The sequence below is a fragment of the Sinocyclocheilus grahami genome, unplaced genomic scaffold (genome assembly GCF_001515645.1).
Source record: "Sinocyclocheilus grahami isolate Dianchi unplaced genomic scaffold, SAMN03320097.WGS_v1.1 scaffold91.1, whole genome shotgun sequence".
Classification (NCBI taxonomy): domain Eukaryota; kingdom Metazoa; phylum Chordata; class Actinopteri; order Cypriniformes; family Cyprinidae; genus Sinocyclocheilus; species Sinocyclocheilus grahami.
The window spans coordinates 285,635-306,331 of NW_015505270.1; the positions used below are offsets into that span (position 1 = coordinate 285,635).

Sequence of the window (20,697 nt, forward strand, 5' to 3'; positions counted from 1 at the left end):
CCACATGGGCCAGTAAACACTGAACTTAGAGTGGCACCAAGAACAATCCATCAGAAATAAGTGATGCCCAGCTCCTCTTCTTAATGCTTACTTTCGCTCCGTCGAGTTTGTTGGATAATCAAGGAATGAAAACTTAATTTCACCTCACCGCTGAGAAATGACACATTCATCACTGTATCCATCTCCGATGCTCAAGGGGGTGGAGATAATTGCTTTTGTTTGTTCAGAGGGGTATAAATAATAGTAACAGTGATGTTTCTGCTAATAATTATGTATGTGTGTGGCACAGGGGGATCAGGAGACAAGCCGTCCTACAGCTTATACAGCTGTGCCGGAGAGGGGGTCATCTTCCAGCACGACCCCTGGAAGCTCTCAGGGGAGGCCAGTAACATTGACAAACTCATCCGAGACACCAACAACATCAAAGTAAGATGAAAAATAATTTGTTCATATTCGTCTTTATGTATATTTTTCTAAATAAAATTTTATTCTGTTATCCAGCACAAGATCCCCCCCCATACAGACCTCAGCTGGAAGCCGGATGGCAGTGTTTTGGCCATTGGAAATGAAGATGGGTAATAATGTTGATCAAAACTATTTCCTCTTCCTCAAGTAATAAATTGATTAATTATACTGTATTTATCAATCTCTAAATCATTTTTTAGTCTAGATAAGTAATAATCTATACCCCCTTGCACTGCAAAGTGTTTATAAAACGAGGAAAAAATATTAATGTTAATTTATAAACCGTGAAACGTTATGAAAATATAAGTATACACTAATGTTTGTAAGTTTGAGGTCTGATTTATTTATTTATTTACTTATTTTATTTGTTAATATAATGTTTCTCCACATGGCTTTGATTACATCAGCAGAAAAGAAAAATCATTTTAGGGATGCAGAAATGCAAGATTATGAATGCAACCATTTTATTTCTTTAGATGAATAAAGTGTTGTGTTTCTTCAGATGAATCATGCACAATTGGATTTCATGGCATCTTATGCAATAATGTAGAGTGCTATGTATCAAAGAGTTTGTGTCAAGTGTCTCACTCCATAAGTGTTTTTGTTTTAGGTCCATAGAGGTATTGAAGGCTCCCATGCTGAAGCTCTTGTGCACAGTGCAGCAGCATCATAAGATTATTAATTCACTGCGTTGGCATCATGAACATTCCTCTCAGAATGAGCTGCAGTATCTGCTGGCGTCCGGCTCCAGTAATGCCATAGTCTATGTCCATGACCTAAAGAGCGTCATTGGTGAGAATCGGCTTTTCATCCTTGTTTGATTGTTCTTGTATCTATACTTGTTGGCTATTCTGTGCATGTAGAAAATACTACGGTTATAGTAAGAATAGTATGGTATTCCGAGCATAGCCAAACATAACCATGTATATGTTTTTCTCTATTTTTTTTTCTGTTACAGAAACTCCATCAGAGAGTCCAGTGCTGATGACTGAACCTTTTAGAACTCTCTCTGGTCACACCAACAAAATCACCAGCCTAGCCTGGAGCCCCCATCACGATGGCCGTCTGGTGACAGTGTGTTATGATGGAACTGCTCAGGCAAGTTACACTTTTTTGCTAAAAGTGATCAAAAAATAAAGAACAACTTATTTCCCAGTAATATAATGGAAATTAAGGTTATATTATCTGGAAATTTCATGAAAATATAATGAATAATATTGTGTTTTGGATTATCCAGTTTTAAGTTTGATTAGTGTGGATTGTCCTAATTAACTAATAATTTTTTATGATTTTCACAGGTGTGGGATGTGCTTAAAGAAGAGCCGGTATGTAACTACAGGGGTCATTCAGGCCGATTACTGTGTGTGCAGTGGTCCACTGTTCACCCAGACCTGGTCTGGACCGGTGGAGATGACTTCACCCTCCATGAATGGGCTGTATCCAAGCAGGAGCACGTCACTCCTCCAAAGAGTATGTATACCATCGTATGTAACATCAGTATATGCACAAGTAGAGCTGATCCTGAATTAAATGTGTATTAAATAAATAATTAACTTTAGAAATGAACATTTTATCATCATTTACTAGAGCTGGGCGGTATGACGATATCCATAGTGACGGCAGTATAAATTGTGTATCACTGAATATATTTTTTTTTATTTCACGGTACGTAAATATAGCAGTGTAGCACAGTACTAAAAGTTATTGATACGCAAGAGTGATATAAAAACACGCATTAATGAGAAAATAAAGAGCAGGAAGTGCTTGTTGTTAAATAGAGTTATTAAGTGCAATAAGTTGTGAAAAGGAACTCAATGTGGTGCTCATGCTGACTGGCACACAGCCAAAGCGTACACAGAAATCCACCTCTCTTAAGCCTTTACCAACGTTTGATTCGGTTCTCTTTCAGGTCTAATTGCACTTGAATGGTCAAATACACACAAAATTATGTCAAAATTATGTGTAGCTTTGTGGAGTATTCCATAAACACAGTCGGTTATGTTTTAAGTGCATTTAGTGATAACAGCCTAATAAACCTGCTGCCGATTGTGTCATTAATGTTAATCAAACAACAAAGACAGAGAAAATCACTCATTTATCTTGGCTGAATCATCTTTTTATCTTTAATAAATCAATTCATATTTGATTCATACAGTGAAGACTATGCAGTGATTTAGTTTTATATTTGATTATTCAATTTATGTAGTATTTCTTACTACTTTTAGCTACTTTTTTAAGTTTTACTTTTACTAGCTAGTTTTACTTTTTTGTAACCTTCTATTGTATTTGTCCTGTTGTTTGTAATGTGCTTCCTTTTTCATATTTTTAATAACAAAAATAAAACAAGAATATATATATATATATATATATATATATATATATATATATATATATATATATCAACACAAAAGAAAATTTTATGTAATTTAAATTATTTGGGTCAGGGATGTGGTACAGTGGTTAAGTGCTCATATGGGAGCCACAGGTTCGAGTCTGACCTGTGCCATTTCCCAGTAATTGCGCTGTTTCACCCTAAAAGAGCCAAAACTTCTAAAATTAATAAATATAAAATTATATACTTATAAGATATATAAATAACTTTAATCATTAACTATATGCATACCTTTATTGTTTATCAACAGGTAAGAAACGTGCTGAGATGGAGAAAAAGAGAGGACCTCAGAAAAAGTCCAAGAAGAAAAAGGTGGCACCAGAAAAAGGAAGGATGAAGGCGGAAGAAAGGGAATTGCCTTTAGGTGAAGAAATTAAAGGAGCAGCAGAAGAGGGCCAATCAGAAAATGACAAGGAGGAAGAGGAGAGGGAGAACACAGACGGTCCATCCGTCACAGGTAACGGCCCATCTTTCTTGCTTTCATCTCTCGCTGTCTCTTCCACTTCCTCTCGCTTTTGTGCTTCCAGCGCAGTCTTTGAAATGTCACTCCGGTTGTCTGGGTGTGATGAATAACCTTTATCATTTGGGTCACAGGCTGGTCCAGAGAGATCAGTGTGGACACACGTGGCACTGAGAGGGTTCAGAATGGAGAAAGGTTCAGTCATGCAGTTAAAAGGGAGGTCAAAGAGGAGAAGAAAAGAGAGAAATCAGGTCAGTTTCTGCTCTGTCTGTGTGTAGTCAATATATTTTTCTTATTATCGCAACTTAATCTTAATTTTTTTTTTTTAACATGTATCATGCAAAAAATAAATAAAATGGATAGTTCAGATTCTGAATTGATTGTAAAATCCAGCTAAATAAATAACATCATAATTGCAGCTTGTTGATGCATTGCTTGGCAACTGTAATGGCCGGTTATTATTATAATTATTATTTAATAATAGTATTTAACAATTATTAGTATTGTTGTTATTAACAACAATATTAGTTAATTATTCATTTAATATTCATTCGTTAATTTAATACTTAATACATTTAAATAAGTAAATTAAACTGGTGAAAAAATAAATAAATAACCTACGGTGTTATGAAACATTGACATCAAACCTGTTTTAAGAAATCAAAAACATTGGAAAGGCTGTTATGGTATTTTGTTTACATAATTTTTTTTATTTTAGATCTGTCTTTAAAAAAGAGAAAGCCACGCTCCATTCTCCCGCTGAGTACTTCTATGGATCACCGACCCAAAGAGGAACTTCAACAGGACTGTCTGACACTGGCAGCTGTAAGATACTCACATGGTAAGTCAGGAGCCCAACATCAGTCTTAAGAACATGTATATAAAACCCATCTTTTGAAATTTAGTAAATCTCTGACATGTTTACTGTGGTATAATACTACAGTTGTAATGGTCTCAGAAAAGGTTTGTTCTTCTGTGACAAGGCAGTTTATAGGTTAATCAAATGTGATTTATGAAATTCCAGAAATATCATTAACAAAAAAATCTAAAATGTTGTTTTGGCCTTGTACCATAGCAGTACCATGGTATTCTATGATTTTCCATAGACTGTAATTTTTGACTTTTCTTTTTTTTTCTTCTTCTTTTAAATGTAAAGTCTCTTATGCTTTCCAATCTCCATTTCTTGTAAGGTGCAATATTGTAAAATATTATTACAATTTAAAATAACTTTTTCTATTTTAAAATGTAATTTGTTGCTGTGATGATAGCAGCCATTACAAAAAAGCAAAACTTTGATGAATAGAAACTTAGAATCTTTTGTAAAAATTTTTATGTCTTTACTGTCACTTTTTTGATCAGTTTAATGCGTCCTTGCTGAATAAAAGTATTTATTTCCTTCAAAAAAATCTTACTGACACCAAACATTTGACCTGTGGTATAAATGGTCAGTATGAAAATCATTCATTTCTATATATCAAATTACCATAGTAATGCTATCAGATATCATAGTACTGGCCCAGCATGTTTTATAAGAAATATTTGCTCGTCTTCTCATGCAGAGCTCAGTTTGAACTGCTGCAGTGTCAAAATGAGAGGAAACAAGTAGTTACAATGCATAGTGCATTTCCTTTCCCTTCTGCTCCTCAGGGCAAAGCGGAACATGTGTTCCAGGATCTGGAGCTCATATTCAGCTTGGCCTGTTCACAGACAGGGATGCCCTCTACAGGATGTTTCAGGAGGAAGGTGAGTCGGGCACGGAAAGAGCTGAACCCAGTGTAGGGTATTGTCAGTATCGGAGGTGAATCATGGAGTCACTGATTTGGAATCAGTATTAAGTTCATGCTGATGTTTTGAACAGAGGAGAGCCACGTGGAGGCTGGTCATTATGACTCAATGGTGTATCTGAGGCTGTGGAAAGGAGATCTGATTGGAGCAATAACTCTTGCTGCGGAGAAAGGAGAACTGACTGACCATCTCCTCAGTTTAGCTCCAATGGGTAAGATGTCTGGCAGTATTATGGCTGCTGAACAAAGTTTAACTTTATATGCAATCGAAAAAAAAGTAACAATAAAAATAATTATTATTCATATGTATTTTTTAATTAATGGGAAATGTTTGGGTTATTCAAAATTGTAAAAATGACATGCAGACAATGTTGTGGGGTAAAAAATATTAAAAGTCTAAAATGTCTAGGGAGTGTAACTGTTAAAATATTGTAACGAAGTAAAAAGTCTAAAAAGAAACTTAATTTCTTGGGGGGGGGGGGGGGAGTAGTTGTGTTAAAAAAATATTAGCCAGCCATTGTGGTGTAACAAACATACAGGAAGCAATGTTGTTTTCATGTGACATGAAAATCATAGTCATAAAAACAATTTTTGACATATATGGCAAGGTTTTTTTGTTTTTTTTTAAATTACGCACATAATGATTTGTGTACACATTTTCAAGTCATCAAAACCTCAGACTTTTGGTTAAAAATTGGTATAAATATTTTCAAAAAATTATAAATGCAAAGGTTACATTTCCATAAAAGTGGCAAATGCATTTAAAGATTTATTTATTTTTAAGATTTCTCCTTTTTATCTTTCCCTATTTGTCACTGACTTTCTCTCAGCTGGCTATCAAGTGTGGGCCAGGACTGTAGAGGCGTATGTGAAGCAGCTCTGTCACCACGAGCAGTTCCTCAAAGCAGCATCACATCTCGTCTCCATCCATAAACTCTATGAGGCCATCAACCTTCTGAAGAGCCACCAGTTGTACCGGTTAGAAACATCACAATAGGCAATTGTGTGTTATGTCAGTGGTTTTTGGCCTGAGCAGAAGGTAACGTTTCTGTTTACGTGAAATCCTCAGGGAGGCCATAGCTTTAGCAAGAGCCAGACTCCAGCCGGAGGACCCTGTGCTGAAAAATCTCTACATGAGCTGGGCTGCAGTGCTTGAAAAGGATGGCCATTATGCTACTGCAGCAAAATGGTGAGTGAAAACAATGTGAAGGTATAAAAACACGCATGTGGAGGTATGCGTGTAAGATGCTGAGCAACATTTACTAGATCATAATATGATTTGTATAAAATGTAATTGTTGTATACAGTCCAGAAAGTTCAAAACGCACTGCATTAGATGATCTCAAATACAAGGTTACAATAAAAATGAAAAAAATCACTGGGTAAATAATGATAGAAAAAGGAAAAACTGGTGAAAAATATAGCTGGATCAAGGATATCAACAGGGTTACTCCAGTGTTGGTCATCATGTGCCCTGCTCAGTCACATAAACTAACAGAAAAAAAGAAGCAAAACAGACATAATGTTGAGACGTATACTGAGAAAGGTACAGTTGACCGCAGTAAATCCCATTGCTCCCCAGGGAGTGAATGTATGATATAAAATGAAGTAATGTAATAAAAAACGACTTAAACTAACTAAAGGAGTATTTTCTTTCTTCACCTGTCAGTTACCTTGCCGCAGACTCCAACTTTGATGCAGCTAAAGTGATTGCAAAGAAGGGGGATGTGATATCGTTAAGGACTGCGGCTAATCTGGCGCAGATATCAGGAGAAAGTGAGCTCGCACATTCTCTCTCTCTGAGGTGCGCCAAAGACTTGATGCTTTTCCAGGACTGGGCCGCAGCACAGGAAGTCCTGAGGACACAAGACTCACTTTTGGTATGTTTTCAGATGTCTTCACTGTTTGCTATTAGATATACATCTATATTCAATACATTAGTATGCTAAATTGTCACTGATATGAATATTATGCAGGTTTTATAAGTGAAGAAAAATATATTTGGAAGTGTTTTCCTTGAGTAGGTTTTGCTCTTGACATTAGTCTGTTTTGTATGAAGCAATAAAAGTGTTACTTTTATAATATTTGTTGCCATATTATAAAATAAACTTTTTTTTTATTGCCACTAATATGTTTTTATATTAGAAAACACATCTTATAAAGCATCTTTCTCTCCTGCTCTTCACAGGGTCACAGGCTGGTGTTCAGTGTTAATGAGATCCTCACTCAAAGACTGGCAGATACAGATGTGGTCACCTGGAGTGTGGCTTCTTCACACACCTGGTCTAAGTCCTGTGAGGAGAACTTCCTTTCCATGGTGCACAGAGTGTGGCAGAGCGAGTTTGGAGTGGCGGCCACTGACCTGGTCCAAGTGAAAATGCTCCATCAACAGCTGAGAACTGTTGAGAATCCTCCTGCCACCACTAGTGTTCCTCTGAAGCAAGTATGTGTGAAAATAAGATACACTTTTCTGTCTAAATCTAAAATATGATATAATATAAAAAATATATTTTTTAATGAATTAAACCGACAAAAATGGATAATAATTTTGAATGTAGCAATGTCTGTATGTAATATAATATATATTTTTTATTATATTACACAGACAAAAATGGATGATAATATAAAACAGGTTAATATCAGTATGATGCAATGCAGAATAATACAATTTTAAAATATTTTTTATTATATTCTATTTAATGAATTACACAAATGTTGATGATGATATTGGACTGAGCAACATCTTTACAATATTTTAATACAAAAAATGTTTTAATAACCCCATATATTTATAACTATTGTATAATTTTAAATAAATATATCATTATTCTATTTGTATTTTTTTATGTTTTAATGTTCATTGTGTAAAACAAGTTTCAAAAAGAATACAGGGTAACACTTTATTCTGATGGTCCCCTTTGAACATTCTGTTGACTATAAATAATGTTGTGTCTGTGTCAACTAACTCTCATAAGAGTATTACTAGACTGTTTGCTTAATATCTGCTAACTCTTTATTTTGATGGTCGCCCAACAGACATTCTACTGACTATCTTAGCAAGTACATGTCAACATATTCTAACCCTAATACTCTACTAACACTCTAATGAGAGCTTGTAGATATGTAGGTCTAACGTTACTTATAGTCAGCAGAATGTGCGAAGGGGACCATCAAAATCAAATGAAATCCAGCACCATTTACTATTATACTATGTTATACTATTATAGTTATATGTTAGCATTACATCAGCCATTCAGTTGTCTATTATAGTGTCCACCATTGTCTCTAGATCATTTTTGACCAGAATGAGTTTTTCAGAGACAATACCGATTTAAAAAATATATATAATAATGTTAGATATCTCTTTGGTGTCGTCATCATCATGAAATTCACCAATCTTTCATGTATCTTTTATTCCTCAGCTCTTATTTCACATCTCATTGGACGTGACGCTGTGTGCTTTGAGTCAGCTGCTGTGTGATTGGCCATCTGTTCTAGAGGAGCTACTGCAAGCTCTGACTCGAGGTTATGAGGCAGGACACTTCACACTAATGGCGGAGATGTGCCAGCTGCTTGTAACACAAGGTTAGAGATGTCAATATGATTGTGGTTAGAGAGACACCGCATCCACACTGTACAACAAAATCAATTCACTCCAAATGAGCTTTAAAGTGAACGGTTCAAATGAGGGATGGGCACGTTTACACAGCGAAGACTGCAGCATAGCATACAATTTAAGTAGTATTTCTTATTTTTTTCATGTAGGTCTATTTCATTTGTGTCTTTGTTCTATTGTAGTTTTTTAGCACTGACTATTTACTTGTCTTGAGTTTGACAGATTTTTTAAACTTTTGTTAGGCTAGTATTGTTTTTTTGTGATATTGAAAAATTTCATTGGTATCAAAAATGTTGATATCATAACCTTAATTAAAGCAAAAAATAAATATATCATTATCGTGAAATAATATTACTCGTATCGTGATACAAGATTTTGGTCATATTGCCCACTCCTAGTTCAAATCCTTTTTGTAATTTTTCTTTTAATGCAGGTTTGGAGTCTGTGACATTCTACAAACAGAAACTAGACTCAACTGATGAAAGAAGCTTGGTAATTTCTCAGAGTGTGGAGGCTTTAGTCTGTTATCAGCTAATGTATAAGAAATGGTGGAACTACAGTGCTGAAACTTCAGCTTTGACCAATAACACCATCAGCAACGGTCACCGTTTAACAGAGAAGAACCACAGTGAAGTTGAAGCAAACTGTAACGGAGAAGCTCAGTCTGATGTCATTTTCTCTGAGGGCTTCTGGAAGGTTCTTCTCTCTGAACCTCACGCCAATCTTCAGGCCACCCAGAGAGCCATAGCAGAGATTCAGAGGAGAGTGACTAGTCTGATCCAGCAGCACAACCCGTGTAAAGACACGAATGCGAGCCCACAAGCACTTAGTACTTCTCAATCTGAAACTTCAGAGGATCAGGGAGGATCTTTGAGTGGGAAGAGGTATTTCTAAGGCTGTACCTATTGAATTGTTTGTGCTTTGATTCAGGTGCTTCAAAGATATCTCTAACAGCTCCTTTTTGTCTCTCTTAAGCAGTGAATCTCTCTCTACACTGACTGCCCGGGTTGCTGAACACCACAAAGCGCTCGCTGCCATTCCTGAGCTTGTCAAAGTAAGTAGCTCTGTCTGTTTTCTTAAATTAAACATTTTAACATGCATAATATTTTAAGACTGCATGTATTGTCAAAATAAAGAAAAATTGCTCAATCTTTCCTGGTAGATGTTGTACCATGATTTATTTTTTTTATAAAAACTATTTATTGTAATGGTTTTATAATTATTATTTTTTTTTAAATGCATACAGCAGCTTTAAGCATTTTTATATCAATATATAATTGCACATGAGATGTATTATATTCATAGATTACATTTTTCCACCCTATTTTAGAAATACCCATTTCCGGACGTCATGGAATGTTGTATCGTCCTTCTGCACATGGAAAAACATTTTAGTCCATTTCCACCTCACATCCACTCCAAGGCAACAACTTTGTTGTGCAAATATGGAACTACAGAATTGCTCTGTAAATCCTGGAAGAGACTGACACAATAACACCTATAGTACTTAGCATTTTTGATATGCAGTTGTTGTTTGATATGTAAAATTCACTTAGCCTAATAATGTAATAAAAATCCCTCACAATTTACTGTTCTTACTGAAGCAATCATTCCTGTAATTCAGGGATTACCAAATGTTATTTTGTCAGCCAAACCTCTTTGACCTAAAATGAAGTACCCAAAGAACCCCACGGTTTTAAATTAATATCTCAATACGTTTGCATGTTCACGGTTCTCTCTAGGTTAACTGTCACGTTACCAAGTGGTAAATGTAAAATATTTCATCTATTTAATCATTTTTGTTTTAGTTTGATTTTATATTACACTTTTGTAATTATGGTATTTTCATCAACATGCAAAACCCAGTCCTAAACACCCTGCTATTTTAAATATACTTATATTAAGATCCAAAAATTGCACATTGTATTTTAGCAACCGATCTTTTTTTTCTTCGTATTGTGGTGTACATCTTAATCAAAAAAGAGGGGTTGGGTGGGACTTGGTCTGAATGTATGCCTAGTTGTTGGTAAGAAAGGGGTGAAGTTTAGACAATGATTTGAGAAGTCTGTCATTCCACTGGAAGTTTCATTAATGTATGAGCTCAAAAGAACTCGCATAGATGAATTGTTCCAATTTCCTACTTCGTCAACTTGTCAAGCTGTTACAAAGGTCATTTTTTCAGAACACATGCCTTGTAAGTAGACATGAGACCACTGTGGCGATAGAAAACATTTTAATACATAACTGCCTCGAAGAACACACAATAAAAGCATGTACCACAAACAGTCAAGATTGTGAGATGAACAAATTTAAAACTTACATGGGACCAGTGGACTCAATTCCCAAAGATGCCCCAAACCTGAATCTAAAATGTACTCCTTACAGAAAAAATGCTTAAAGATAGCAGTTTCTTTTGGAAGTTTAGATTTTAATAAACATACATGCTGGCATATTTTAAAAACAACCCCACAGTCATGTGTACCAACAGTGAGAGGGCATTTCCTCTTATCTCAGTAATGAATAAATCTTGAGCCTTTCTAGAAAATATCAAAACATTTCTAAAAAGGACTGAGCATATTAAAATGCCTTGAGTCTTGTAAGCCGTATGATACACAAGCGCTGGTCCCATGCTTAAAACAATGGTGTTTTTAATACTGTAAAACAAGATAAAATTTTCAATTTTCAGCTGATGGGTGAAATACGATCACATCTGGAGTCCTGGAACGTTGTGATGGACTACAAAGCAGAACAGAATCTGAGATTAGCTTGTTTGCATTTCCCAATGTCCCTTTAAGAATGCATGAATCGTTTGAAATCATCTTTGTAAAGAACAGGAAAGAACAACATCTGCTGGGTGGGATTAAAACGAGTGCATCATCCACTAGGATTTTGGTCAGTGCTTGTTGTTGGTTTCCTCCTGCGAGGAGTTAGAGATTCCATTCTGACTTTGAGAGGAACCTGATCCCAGGCCATAGAGCCGCCCACAGTACTTGGCATCGTCAATGTTGTCTTCAAAAAACAACTAAAGAAAAAAAAAAAAACAGGACAGCGGAATAAATGTTAGGACTGATCGGCTAAAATCCCATTATTCACCTATGGTCTCATTTAGTCAATATTAACCTCTTTCATGCGGAAGAAAGCCATTCCAGTGAGCAGCGAGTCTGAGCCAGCCTGATGCTGCCTGCCGATCCTTTTCAGCTCCAGCTGGTCTGCCACCTCCTGAAGTCCACCCTAAACACAGCAAAAAAATCTTCTTTTTTTAACAATAACAGTAGATAACATCTGTACAACATAGGTTACTGTATTTTTCATACCTTGAGGTTTTTGCAGCTCTTCATAAGATATTTGACGTCGTAAATGGCTGGGAAGAAAAGGTTTAAGATCTGAAAGAACTCGTGTTCCTCTTCTGGCAACCGGGAATCTGTGAGCAGCTTCACCAGGTAACCAAAATCATACCCACTAGTGAGAACAGAAAGTGCATAAAAACCTTTAGAACACACTAGATGTGCCATTCAACATACCAAATTTTTTATCATAAATCTGAAATGTGCTCCGACTTATATTTCAAAGCAACTGTCAAAACATGTGGATTTGCGCTGAATGAAAGAGGTACATGAGCCCAAGTTGATTTGTATAGTGCATTTCCAGCACACTGGTAGTTTCAATTTTCCTTTAAATAAATTAGTTTAAACTTGGCATTTATAATTAATACATTTGGAACACAATTTGGATTTCCCCACACAGATTTCACATCAGGTTTAAGTTAGTCAAGCAAATTCACTGCACAGACCAGAAGAAAGCTGCTTGGTTTGTAGTTACGTACCAAAATTTTGGCAACCAAAAATTTTAGTCAGCAACAGCAAAAAAAATTGTTTTTGGGATTTGTTTGAAGGGCTGAAATCATTGAACATTTAATGATCGATGACGTGTTTTGACCATAGACTGTATAAAAACATGGACGTAGTGTACGTGACGTCACCCGTAGGTTTCTGAAGAGAGTTTTTGAAGCTCAAAGTGGGCGGAGTCGGCTGTCGCCATCTTGGCAGCGCGTCACTCCCGGATAATCGAAAATGGGCAAAGAGGCGGTAACTGGTTGCTGAAACCACGCCCACCTAGCTCGACAGCGGTGACAGCAGCGGCAATCCACCCGTCACTCAAGTGGCCACGCCCTTAATTATGCAGAACTTAAGGGCATAATATAATTTAAACGGATGAGTTATAAAAAAAATTCACCCTCCTCACAGTTGTCATGAAGGGCAAAATTAGCTATATAGACCAAAACCACTTTTTGTACCAGGCTGTAAACGCATTTTTTTCCTGCTGTTTAGTTGGGCATTTTAACATGGGGAGTCTATGGGATTGACTCCCTTTTGGAGCCAGCCTCTAGCGGCCTCTCGATGAATTGCAGTTTTAGTCACTTCCGTGTTGGTTTCACGAGAGAGACCGGAAGGTTGCCGCTTGGTTTTGACTCTGTCCGTGTCGATTTCATGCACGTTACGTGGATAAGCTACAACAGGGTAAACATGTCAGCAATATGGACACTTAACCGTGACCAAAATTGTTTGGCCGAAATATCGAGAGGTGACTCACTGCCAAAGAACTTTACTATGATTGGATTATCATCTGTGAACACGACACCCTGAACGTCACACCAAGTTTAATTGTTCAAATTTAAATGGCGTACATTTTATTTTCAATTGATGACTAAAAAATTAAATAAAAATAAAAACTTTAATTTCATTTTCTGTAAAAAATAAAAAAAATAAAACATTTTGGCACATCTCTACAGTCATACCAAGTTTAATTGTCCAAATTTAATAACGTTAATTTTATTTTTGATTTGACGACTGAATAAAAACTTTAATTTTAGTTTAATTCTTTCTGTAAAAAAATGATTTTGGCACATCTCTACTACTTTAAAAGGGACTTTTGCGTCAGCTGCATTTCATACATCATATATTATTGATAATGGACTTTCTTGCTAATTTTCTTGAATGTGACCACACCTTAAAATTGACTTGTCATTAAAATTATCTTAATATTTTAAAAGTATCTTAATATTTTCAGAGACTTTGTCAAGCTTAAAATAGCCATGAGTCTACAAGGGTCTTCTCTGTGATATGTTTTTTTTTCCTGCAAGTTGGTTGCACCACATGACTTCGATTTAGCAGACTCAAGTTTTTTTAAATATTAAAAAGCAGTAAGGGATTTTTAATAACTAATACTGTAATAACTGAACAAATAATAACTGTCAAATACAAACTAAATTTTCTTTTTAACAATTTCATAATCAGGTTATTATCGTCATTATGATATCAGGACAGTTTTATCACCCTGATTTTTTTTTTTTTATACTCTAGCCCAAAAATTACAAAATGTACAAAAATAGCAAAATTAAAAACCATCTCAGAAGAGATGTATTCAAGCAATTATATGTATAAATAGCATGATTAATAATATAAATCTGGACAAAAAAAAAAAAAAAAAGTAATTCAAGTCATTGACCCAGCAATGATTCATTGATTACAGAAAAAAAAAAGTTCTGTTACCTGTGAAACGAGAGCCACTTGACATTTTCACAAAGCACAAGGCCTGATGTCATCAGGAGCTCTGCGAAGTAGAGTGTGTCGATGCCCTCCTCCTCATGCTTTTTAAACTGCAGCCCAGAGTTCTGGAGGAGATCTATGGAGTCCTGGGAGTACATGTCCTCTCTGCAAAACACGGGCCCAAACAACACCAACCATTACTACTAGTATCATTACTGGCTAAGGCTAAATCTAAAAATACTGGGATAAGCAAAGGATTAAGCAAGTAATGCTAGACACTAGGGCTGCACGATTAATCGAATGAGATTGTCATGCTCATTTTGATAGTAATGCCGGTTCTGTAATCAGCAGTAAATCATCATCACGTGCTTTCAGATGGAGCAGAATTTACTACACAGAGCCATAGTTCACTGACAAGTTACGCGTGCGCAAAAAAAAATTAAAAAATACACATTTCCCAGATGATTTTATTGCGCGATTATGAAATCGAAGAAATCATTCGTGATAATGACAGCTGTTTGCATAGCTTCTCGGTGAACTATGGCTGTGAAGTAAATGCTGCTCCATCTGAAAGCATGTGAAAACACCACATTTAATAACATATTTTTACTCCAAACTCACTTCATAATGTCCGTCGAGTGTTTGAAATAAATCTGTGAGATGTGGCTTCTTACACAGAATAAGGCACGCAACATATTTCATAGTATTTAAGCAGTGATAAAGGCATTGCATTATAAATATACTTTATTTTAATGAAAATTATAATAATAAGAACTCAGATAAACCGTATATATTGCCGTAGTCGTGTGTTTAGTCACATTGAATCAATGAAAGCAGTTGAATCTTCTGTTTATTCAGCTGCAGAGATAGGCATTTTCTGGGTTTCTTTGGGAGTATTTGGAGTTTCAGCGCGAGAGCGCCCTCTGGCCTTTGGATGGAGATTTACTGCTGATCACAGAACCGTGCTTCACTGAAAGATACGCATGACAATCGCAGCTTCTGTCGAATCGCAATCTCGATTCCATTTCGATTTTTCGTGCAGCCCTACTAGACACCTACGTCAGATTGAACTTGAAGTTGAACTGCCATGTTGTGGTTCCAGGCGGGTAGTCTCCATCTTCATTCATAAACGTCAGGCCCAACTGGATGATTTTTAAAAGGTCCACGTTGCACCTTAGGAGCTGGTACTGATAGTCAACAGTACTACGGAACTCTCCAATGGGACGCACCACCACACCGGGAAACTCAGTGTCCTGACGTACAGAAAAAACATCAAGTATAAATCGACAGACTGTGCAAAGCACAAAAATGCAGCTAATATTTTTGTTAAATCACTTATACGGGACTTGCGATTTTTTAATATTTTTTTTAAGAAGGCCTTTAGGCTGACCAAAGCTGCATGTATTTAATAAAATTTACATTAAAAGCAATAAAATTGTGAAATATTACTTTAAAAGAATTGTTTTCGATTTTAAAAGTAATTTATTCCTGTGATGGCAAACAATTTCAGCAGCCATTACTTCAGTGTCACATGATCCTTTAGAAAACATTCATGCTGATCTGGGGTAAGTTTAAAAAATAAAAAACGTATTCTTTAAGGACACATTAAACTGATCAAAAGTGACAGTAAAGGCATTTATAATGTCACAAAAGACATTCCTAACAAATGCTCTTCCGATCTTTCTATTCATCCAAAAAAAAAAAAAAAAGTATCATGGTTTCCACAAAAACATTTTTTAAATATTTAAGCAGCAAATCATTATTAAAATTATTTTTTGAAAGATCACGTGACACTGAAGTCTGCAGTAATGGCTGCCGAAAACTCAGCTTTGCCATCACAGGAATAAATAACATTTGAAATCATATTCAAACAGAAAACGGTTGCATTACATATTTCCCACCATTACTCTCTTTACTGTATTTTTGATTTTGGTATAAGAGACTTCTTTCAAAAATATTTCTAAACCTTTGACCGGCAGTGTAGATGAACAAAAATGAGCTATTTGACCCATAACGCTGTTTAAATCAAAAAAATGTAAATTATTATAGGACATTTATGTTATTAGACCATAGCAGACCATAATGGAACATCAACACAGGTGCACACACACCATGGCAATGTAGTTGTAACTTTGAATGATCTGTCGGATCTTCCTCATCTCCTCATCCACATTGCAGGCCCAGACCTCACAGATAATCTGACTGGTATCTGCAAGTGCGGCTGGCATGATGATGATGATGATGATGAAGGCTGAGGACCTGATCAAGTATCCCAGCGATGCTGAAGCGCTCACAGGCAAAAGAAACTCTGCCAGGAAGAGCAATTGGGTTAATGAGGTTTGAATCAACTACTTTTATTCTGATTTAACTCTTGTAAGCATGGAAATATTAGAAAGAACATACATTAACGAAAGACTGGTGAATATTAATAACATAGACAATGTTTGCAAACTCCACCAAATGACTAACAGTTACCCAAGCAAATCGAATCTTCAATTTGAGTCTATTATCAGGAAAAGAAAAAGCTAATTCACCTTCATAGCGGAAATACGACAAAAGCAGGTGAATATTAATGAAACACTGCTGAATATTAATTTAATATCAACATGCACAACGCTTCCAGACCCAAATATTAACTAAAAGTTAATGACCATTAACTCACTTAAGGTTAATATTCACAACTCAAACAACTGACTACCTAAGTATCCTCCAATGAATGTCCAATATAAACGGTAATTAACTTATTTGATTAAACATATTAACTGTTCATAAGCCGGTCATGTGACATAAAAGGAAAATTAACCATAGTTTTGTTGGATGGGAATGATATTAGCTTAAAATGTTAGCATCTGTTTGTCTGCTGTCGCCAAACACAAGAACAGAAAACATTTGCATTACAGCGAGACTATGAAACGCTATCTAAACAAATATCATACTGCAAAATGCTAAGTTTCAGAATGACTAGTTACCTGGCAGGAGTATAGTTGTTAGATGTAGGTGTAAAGCCGCTGTGCAGCTGGACAGCTAGCAGCGACTCTAAACACACACAGCGCGCTGCTTCCGGTCCTGCGGGATTGTGGGAAAACAGCCGCAAAAAATAAAGCCTTTCAATCATTGGCAGAGCAATATGTAAAAAATAAATAATAATAAATAAATAATAATAATAAAATAAGAAATAAAAAGCACAGGCTAGTGTCATTTAATTACTTAATATATTTTATAGATAGACAGACAGACTTGAATTTTTTAACTTGAATGTAACGGGCAAGAGGTTGTGTGAGTGTTTGCCATGCATTTATAAGCAAGTTTGAAAAACAGTACCATCTGTGAACTGTATGGAATTTTTACAGCCAAATATAAGTTTACAATCTTTAAATATACATGTTCAAACATAAAATGCAGTAAAAAAAAAACTAATATATATATATTTTTTAATGTATTCATGCATGCACCAATATGCAGCCATATATATATATACTGTATATACTTTTGTTTTTGCCCCCATTTTTCATAAGCTGAATATATATATAATACAGTTTATATTTAATATTTATAGACCAAGGAACTGGGAGGATATTAGTTACTGAGTTTGTCAACTAGATGCACCCCAGAGCAGGGCCGTTTCTAGGCATAGGCGGTCGCCTAGGGCGCCACCAGCTGAATCCCCCAACATTATTGGGCTGGAGTACTGTCAATCTGACGATGCTTGTATGCTACTAGATCAGAGTGCTTCAGTATTTTGTTTAGGCAGTATTTGTGGCACATTTGTCCAAATATTTGAGGCAGATTTGTCCAAAAGCTGTGCATTTTTTGCACCAATGCATTTTTAAAGGATCAGCGTGTCATGTAATATTCCCATATAAACTTTAACATCCAATTAAAAAATATTTGTATAGTAAAATTTGCTATTGATAATATCTAAACAATATGTAGTAGTATAGTATATAGTGTCCAAATCAAAATGTAATAAAATGTATTTATGTGTGATTTATGTGTAAATTATGTGCAATGTCTTAGCCACTAGGGATTGTTACATAGGGCTATACAGGCATCTAGTGGCAACACTACGATTTTACAGATACTAAATTGTGCAAAATGTTTATCTCAACAGTCAATTTACAAATAATGTATTCAGATTTGTGGAACTCAATGCACTGAATCTCCACAAATTAGTGTCGTTACTATGACAACCAATTTGAATGTGACAAGCAACTGGTGTCTGAAAATAATTATATATATATATATATAGAAACGGCCCTGCCCCAGAGACAGATCCCCTGCGAAGACCTCATCACCTCGACGACCATCAGCACAAGACCTCGGGAACCAGACAAGTCCTCTGCACCTGTGTGCAGCCTGGAATTAAACCATGCCATGCTGGTTTTGTCTTGCCAGAGGAGAACTGGCCCCCCGACTGAGCCTGGTTTCTCCATTTCTTTCACCGATTTAGTTTTGGTTCCTTGCCACTCTCGCCTTTGGCTTGCTTAGTTGGAGACGCTTGACTGATTGCACAGACACTATTGGAAGAGAGCTGAACTGGATGATGACATCACTGAATCATCAATGAACTGACTTTAGCTGGAAAAATAACTCTTTGTTTTTGTCTTCTTGTATTATTGACTAACTATTTTCCTGTTTGACACTGTAAAGCTGCTTTGACCAGTGTCGGGGGTAACTCATTACAAGTAATGCGAGTTACGTAATCAGATTACTTTTTTCAAGTAACTAGTAAAGTAACGCATTACTTTTTTAATTTACAAGAAAATATTACTTTTTCAAAAAAGTAATGCCAGTTACTTTTTCCCATTTATTGACTGACAAGTCTCCTGTCCCCATATTGGGAGAAATCAGGAGTACAGAGGTGTTGTGTGCGCTGTGTGAGCATGATGTTACTGTAGTTCTAGACTAAATGTGAATGTGCATTAATTCATCCCATTTACAAAAAACAGATTTAGTATTCATCAAAATGAATTAAAACAGTGAAATGCAAACTCAGAATATGACGCAAACCTGCAATAATGAAATATGTTAAATAACACAAATGTATCTAATCCCATTTTATTAACCGACGTCTTTGCTGCTGACCTTTGATGATCCAGTTCAACCATACTAATAAGCAAAAATGACTTTAGATAAACTAACAATTGTGCTTTGTTTTTTTATTGCTGAAGAGTGTTTCTTCTCCTGCGTTTTACTGTACAGACGTGAATTTACTTTTGCTTCAGCCTGAGGTTTATTCATTACACTTTTTGGTGTGAAAGGGCTTTTATATTTGCTATAAATAGAACTTCTTATATTAAAAACAATCAAGCCCTGCTTATATTTAAAAAGTATCGCGAAAGTAACACAATAGTAATAGAACGCATTACTTTCCATAAAAAGTAACGTAATTAGTTACTTTTTTTTAGGGAGTAACGCAACATTGTAATGCATTACTTTTAAAAGTAACTTTCCCCAACACTGGCTTTGACACAATCAGCATTGTATAAAACGCAATACAAATAAAGGTGACTTGACTTGACTGAGCATCTTCAAGATCCACAGAGAAGACCAAGTGCGCCAGAAAAAAACCTGATCTTTGATGCAGATCGTAAGTATCCGAGGAGTTGACCATAGCAATAAAATGTATTTTTTCGCTAAATATATACGACATTTCAGTACATTTACTTTTTCACAGTCGAGGCACACGTCAGCTTTACAGTACAGAAGCTAAACATTTGAAGACGATGCAAAAGTCTTTCCAATAATCTTGTGAATCTCGGTTCCCAGTATTCTTTGATTTGATCACAATCCCAAAACACATGCATCACTGTGCCAATGTCTGTCCCGCACTGGAAACATAATTGAGAAAAATTGGGGATTTTTTTTATGAAGGCAGACTGGGGTTAAATAAATCCTGCGAGTAAACTTATAATTTTGTTCACGGGCCGAAATTGAAACACCTTTGGGGAAAACGCATGTACAAACAGATAACCACTCATCACTAAAATTTGATCCTAAGTCCTTTTCCCATATCACCCTCAAAGAGTCAAAAGTTGAAGGACCAACATTGGACAGCAATGCATAGAACATCCACATTGTTTAAGCTAATTGGGCGATAAGAAGAACAATTCGCTAGGTCTTTGTCTTTTTTCAGAAGCAGGCTAATAACCACCAATGACCAGGATTCAGGCATAGAATTTGAATCTAATACTGTATGCATTTTGAAAGCATAAATGGAATCATTTGCTGAAAATGCCCCATATTTTGCCCATTTTTGATATTTTACTATAAGTAACCGCACATAATAGTTGGAATGAGAATAAAATCTTATTGGCTTCAAACATTTCAGTATAGGTACATCTATTATTAGGAATGTGACTGTACAAACACACAAAACATAAAGATTAGAAGGATTTTTTTATATTTGTTGTGAAACTACAAAACATACTATT

The 20,697-nt window shown here is 35.7% G+C and overlaps 2 protein-coding genes across 4 annotated transcripts in view; one reads left to right on the top strand and one right to left on the bottom strand.

Annotated features, from left to right (window-relative positions):
• Positions 1-10,592, top strand: part of LOC107587192 (gem-associated protein 5-like) — a 28,964-nt gene extending 18,372 nt beyond the window's left edge. For 2 of the 3 annotated variants that reach the window (XM_016274856.1, XM_016274859.1), the window contains exons 11-28: positions 290-426; positions 502-575; positions 1,076-1,257; positions 1,424-1,563; positions 1,764-1,935; positions 3,108-3,314; positions 3,452-3,568; positions 4,036-4,158; positions 4,965-5,060; positions 5,176-5,313; positions 5,932-6,079; positions 6,171-6,290; positions 6,771-6,981; positions 7,290-7,544; positions 8,524-8,686; positions 9,151-9,601; positions 9,693-9,771; positions 10,048-10,592. In XM_016274856.1, coding sequence (XP_016130342.1) covers positions 290-426; positions 502-575; positions 1,076-1,257; positions 1,424-1,563; positions 1,764-1,935; positions 3,108-3,314; positions 3,452-3,568; positions 4,036-4,158; positions 4,965-5,060; positions 5,176-5,313; positions 5,932-6,079; positions 6,171-6,290; positions 6,771-6,981; positions 7,290-7,544; positions 8,524-8,686; positions 9,151-9,601; positions 9,693-9,771; positions 10,048-10,212 — 2,978 coding nt within the window. In that variant the 3' untranslated portion in view covers positions 10,213-10,592. The remainder of the gene's footprint in view (positions 1-289; positions 427-501; positions 576-1,075; positions 1,258-1,423; positions 1,564-1,763; positions 1,936-3,107; positions 3,315-3,451; positions 3,569-4,035; positions 4,159-4,964; positions 5,061-5,175; positions 5,314-5,931; positions 6,080-6,170; positions 6,291-6,770; positions 6,982-7,289; positions 7,545-8,523; positions 8,687-9,150; positions 9,602-9,692; positions 9,772-10,047) is intronic. The other variant, XM_016274857.1, reaches the window with a different exon arrangement.
• Positions 10,593-10,933: 341 nt separating this feature from the next.
• Positions 10,934-17,349, bottom strand: LOC107587194 (CCR4-NOT transcription complex subunit 8-like). Its single transcript, XM_016274860.1, has 7 exons — positions 17,233-17,349; positions 16,375-16,571; positions 15,323-15,516; positions 14,267-14,428; positions 12,032-12,176; positions 11,838-11,948; positions 10,934-11,739 (listed from the first exon to the last, which is right to left on the bottom strand). The coding sequence occupies exons 2-7, from the start codon at positions 16,489-16,491 to the stop codon at positions 11,611-11,613; spliced, it is 858 nt and encodes a 285-aa protein (XP_016130346.1). The 5' UTR covers positions 16,492-16,571; positions 17,233-17,349; the 3' UTR covers positions 10,934-11,610.
• Positions 17,350-20,697: the final 3,348 nt, after the last annotated feature.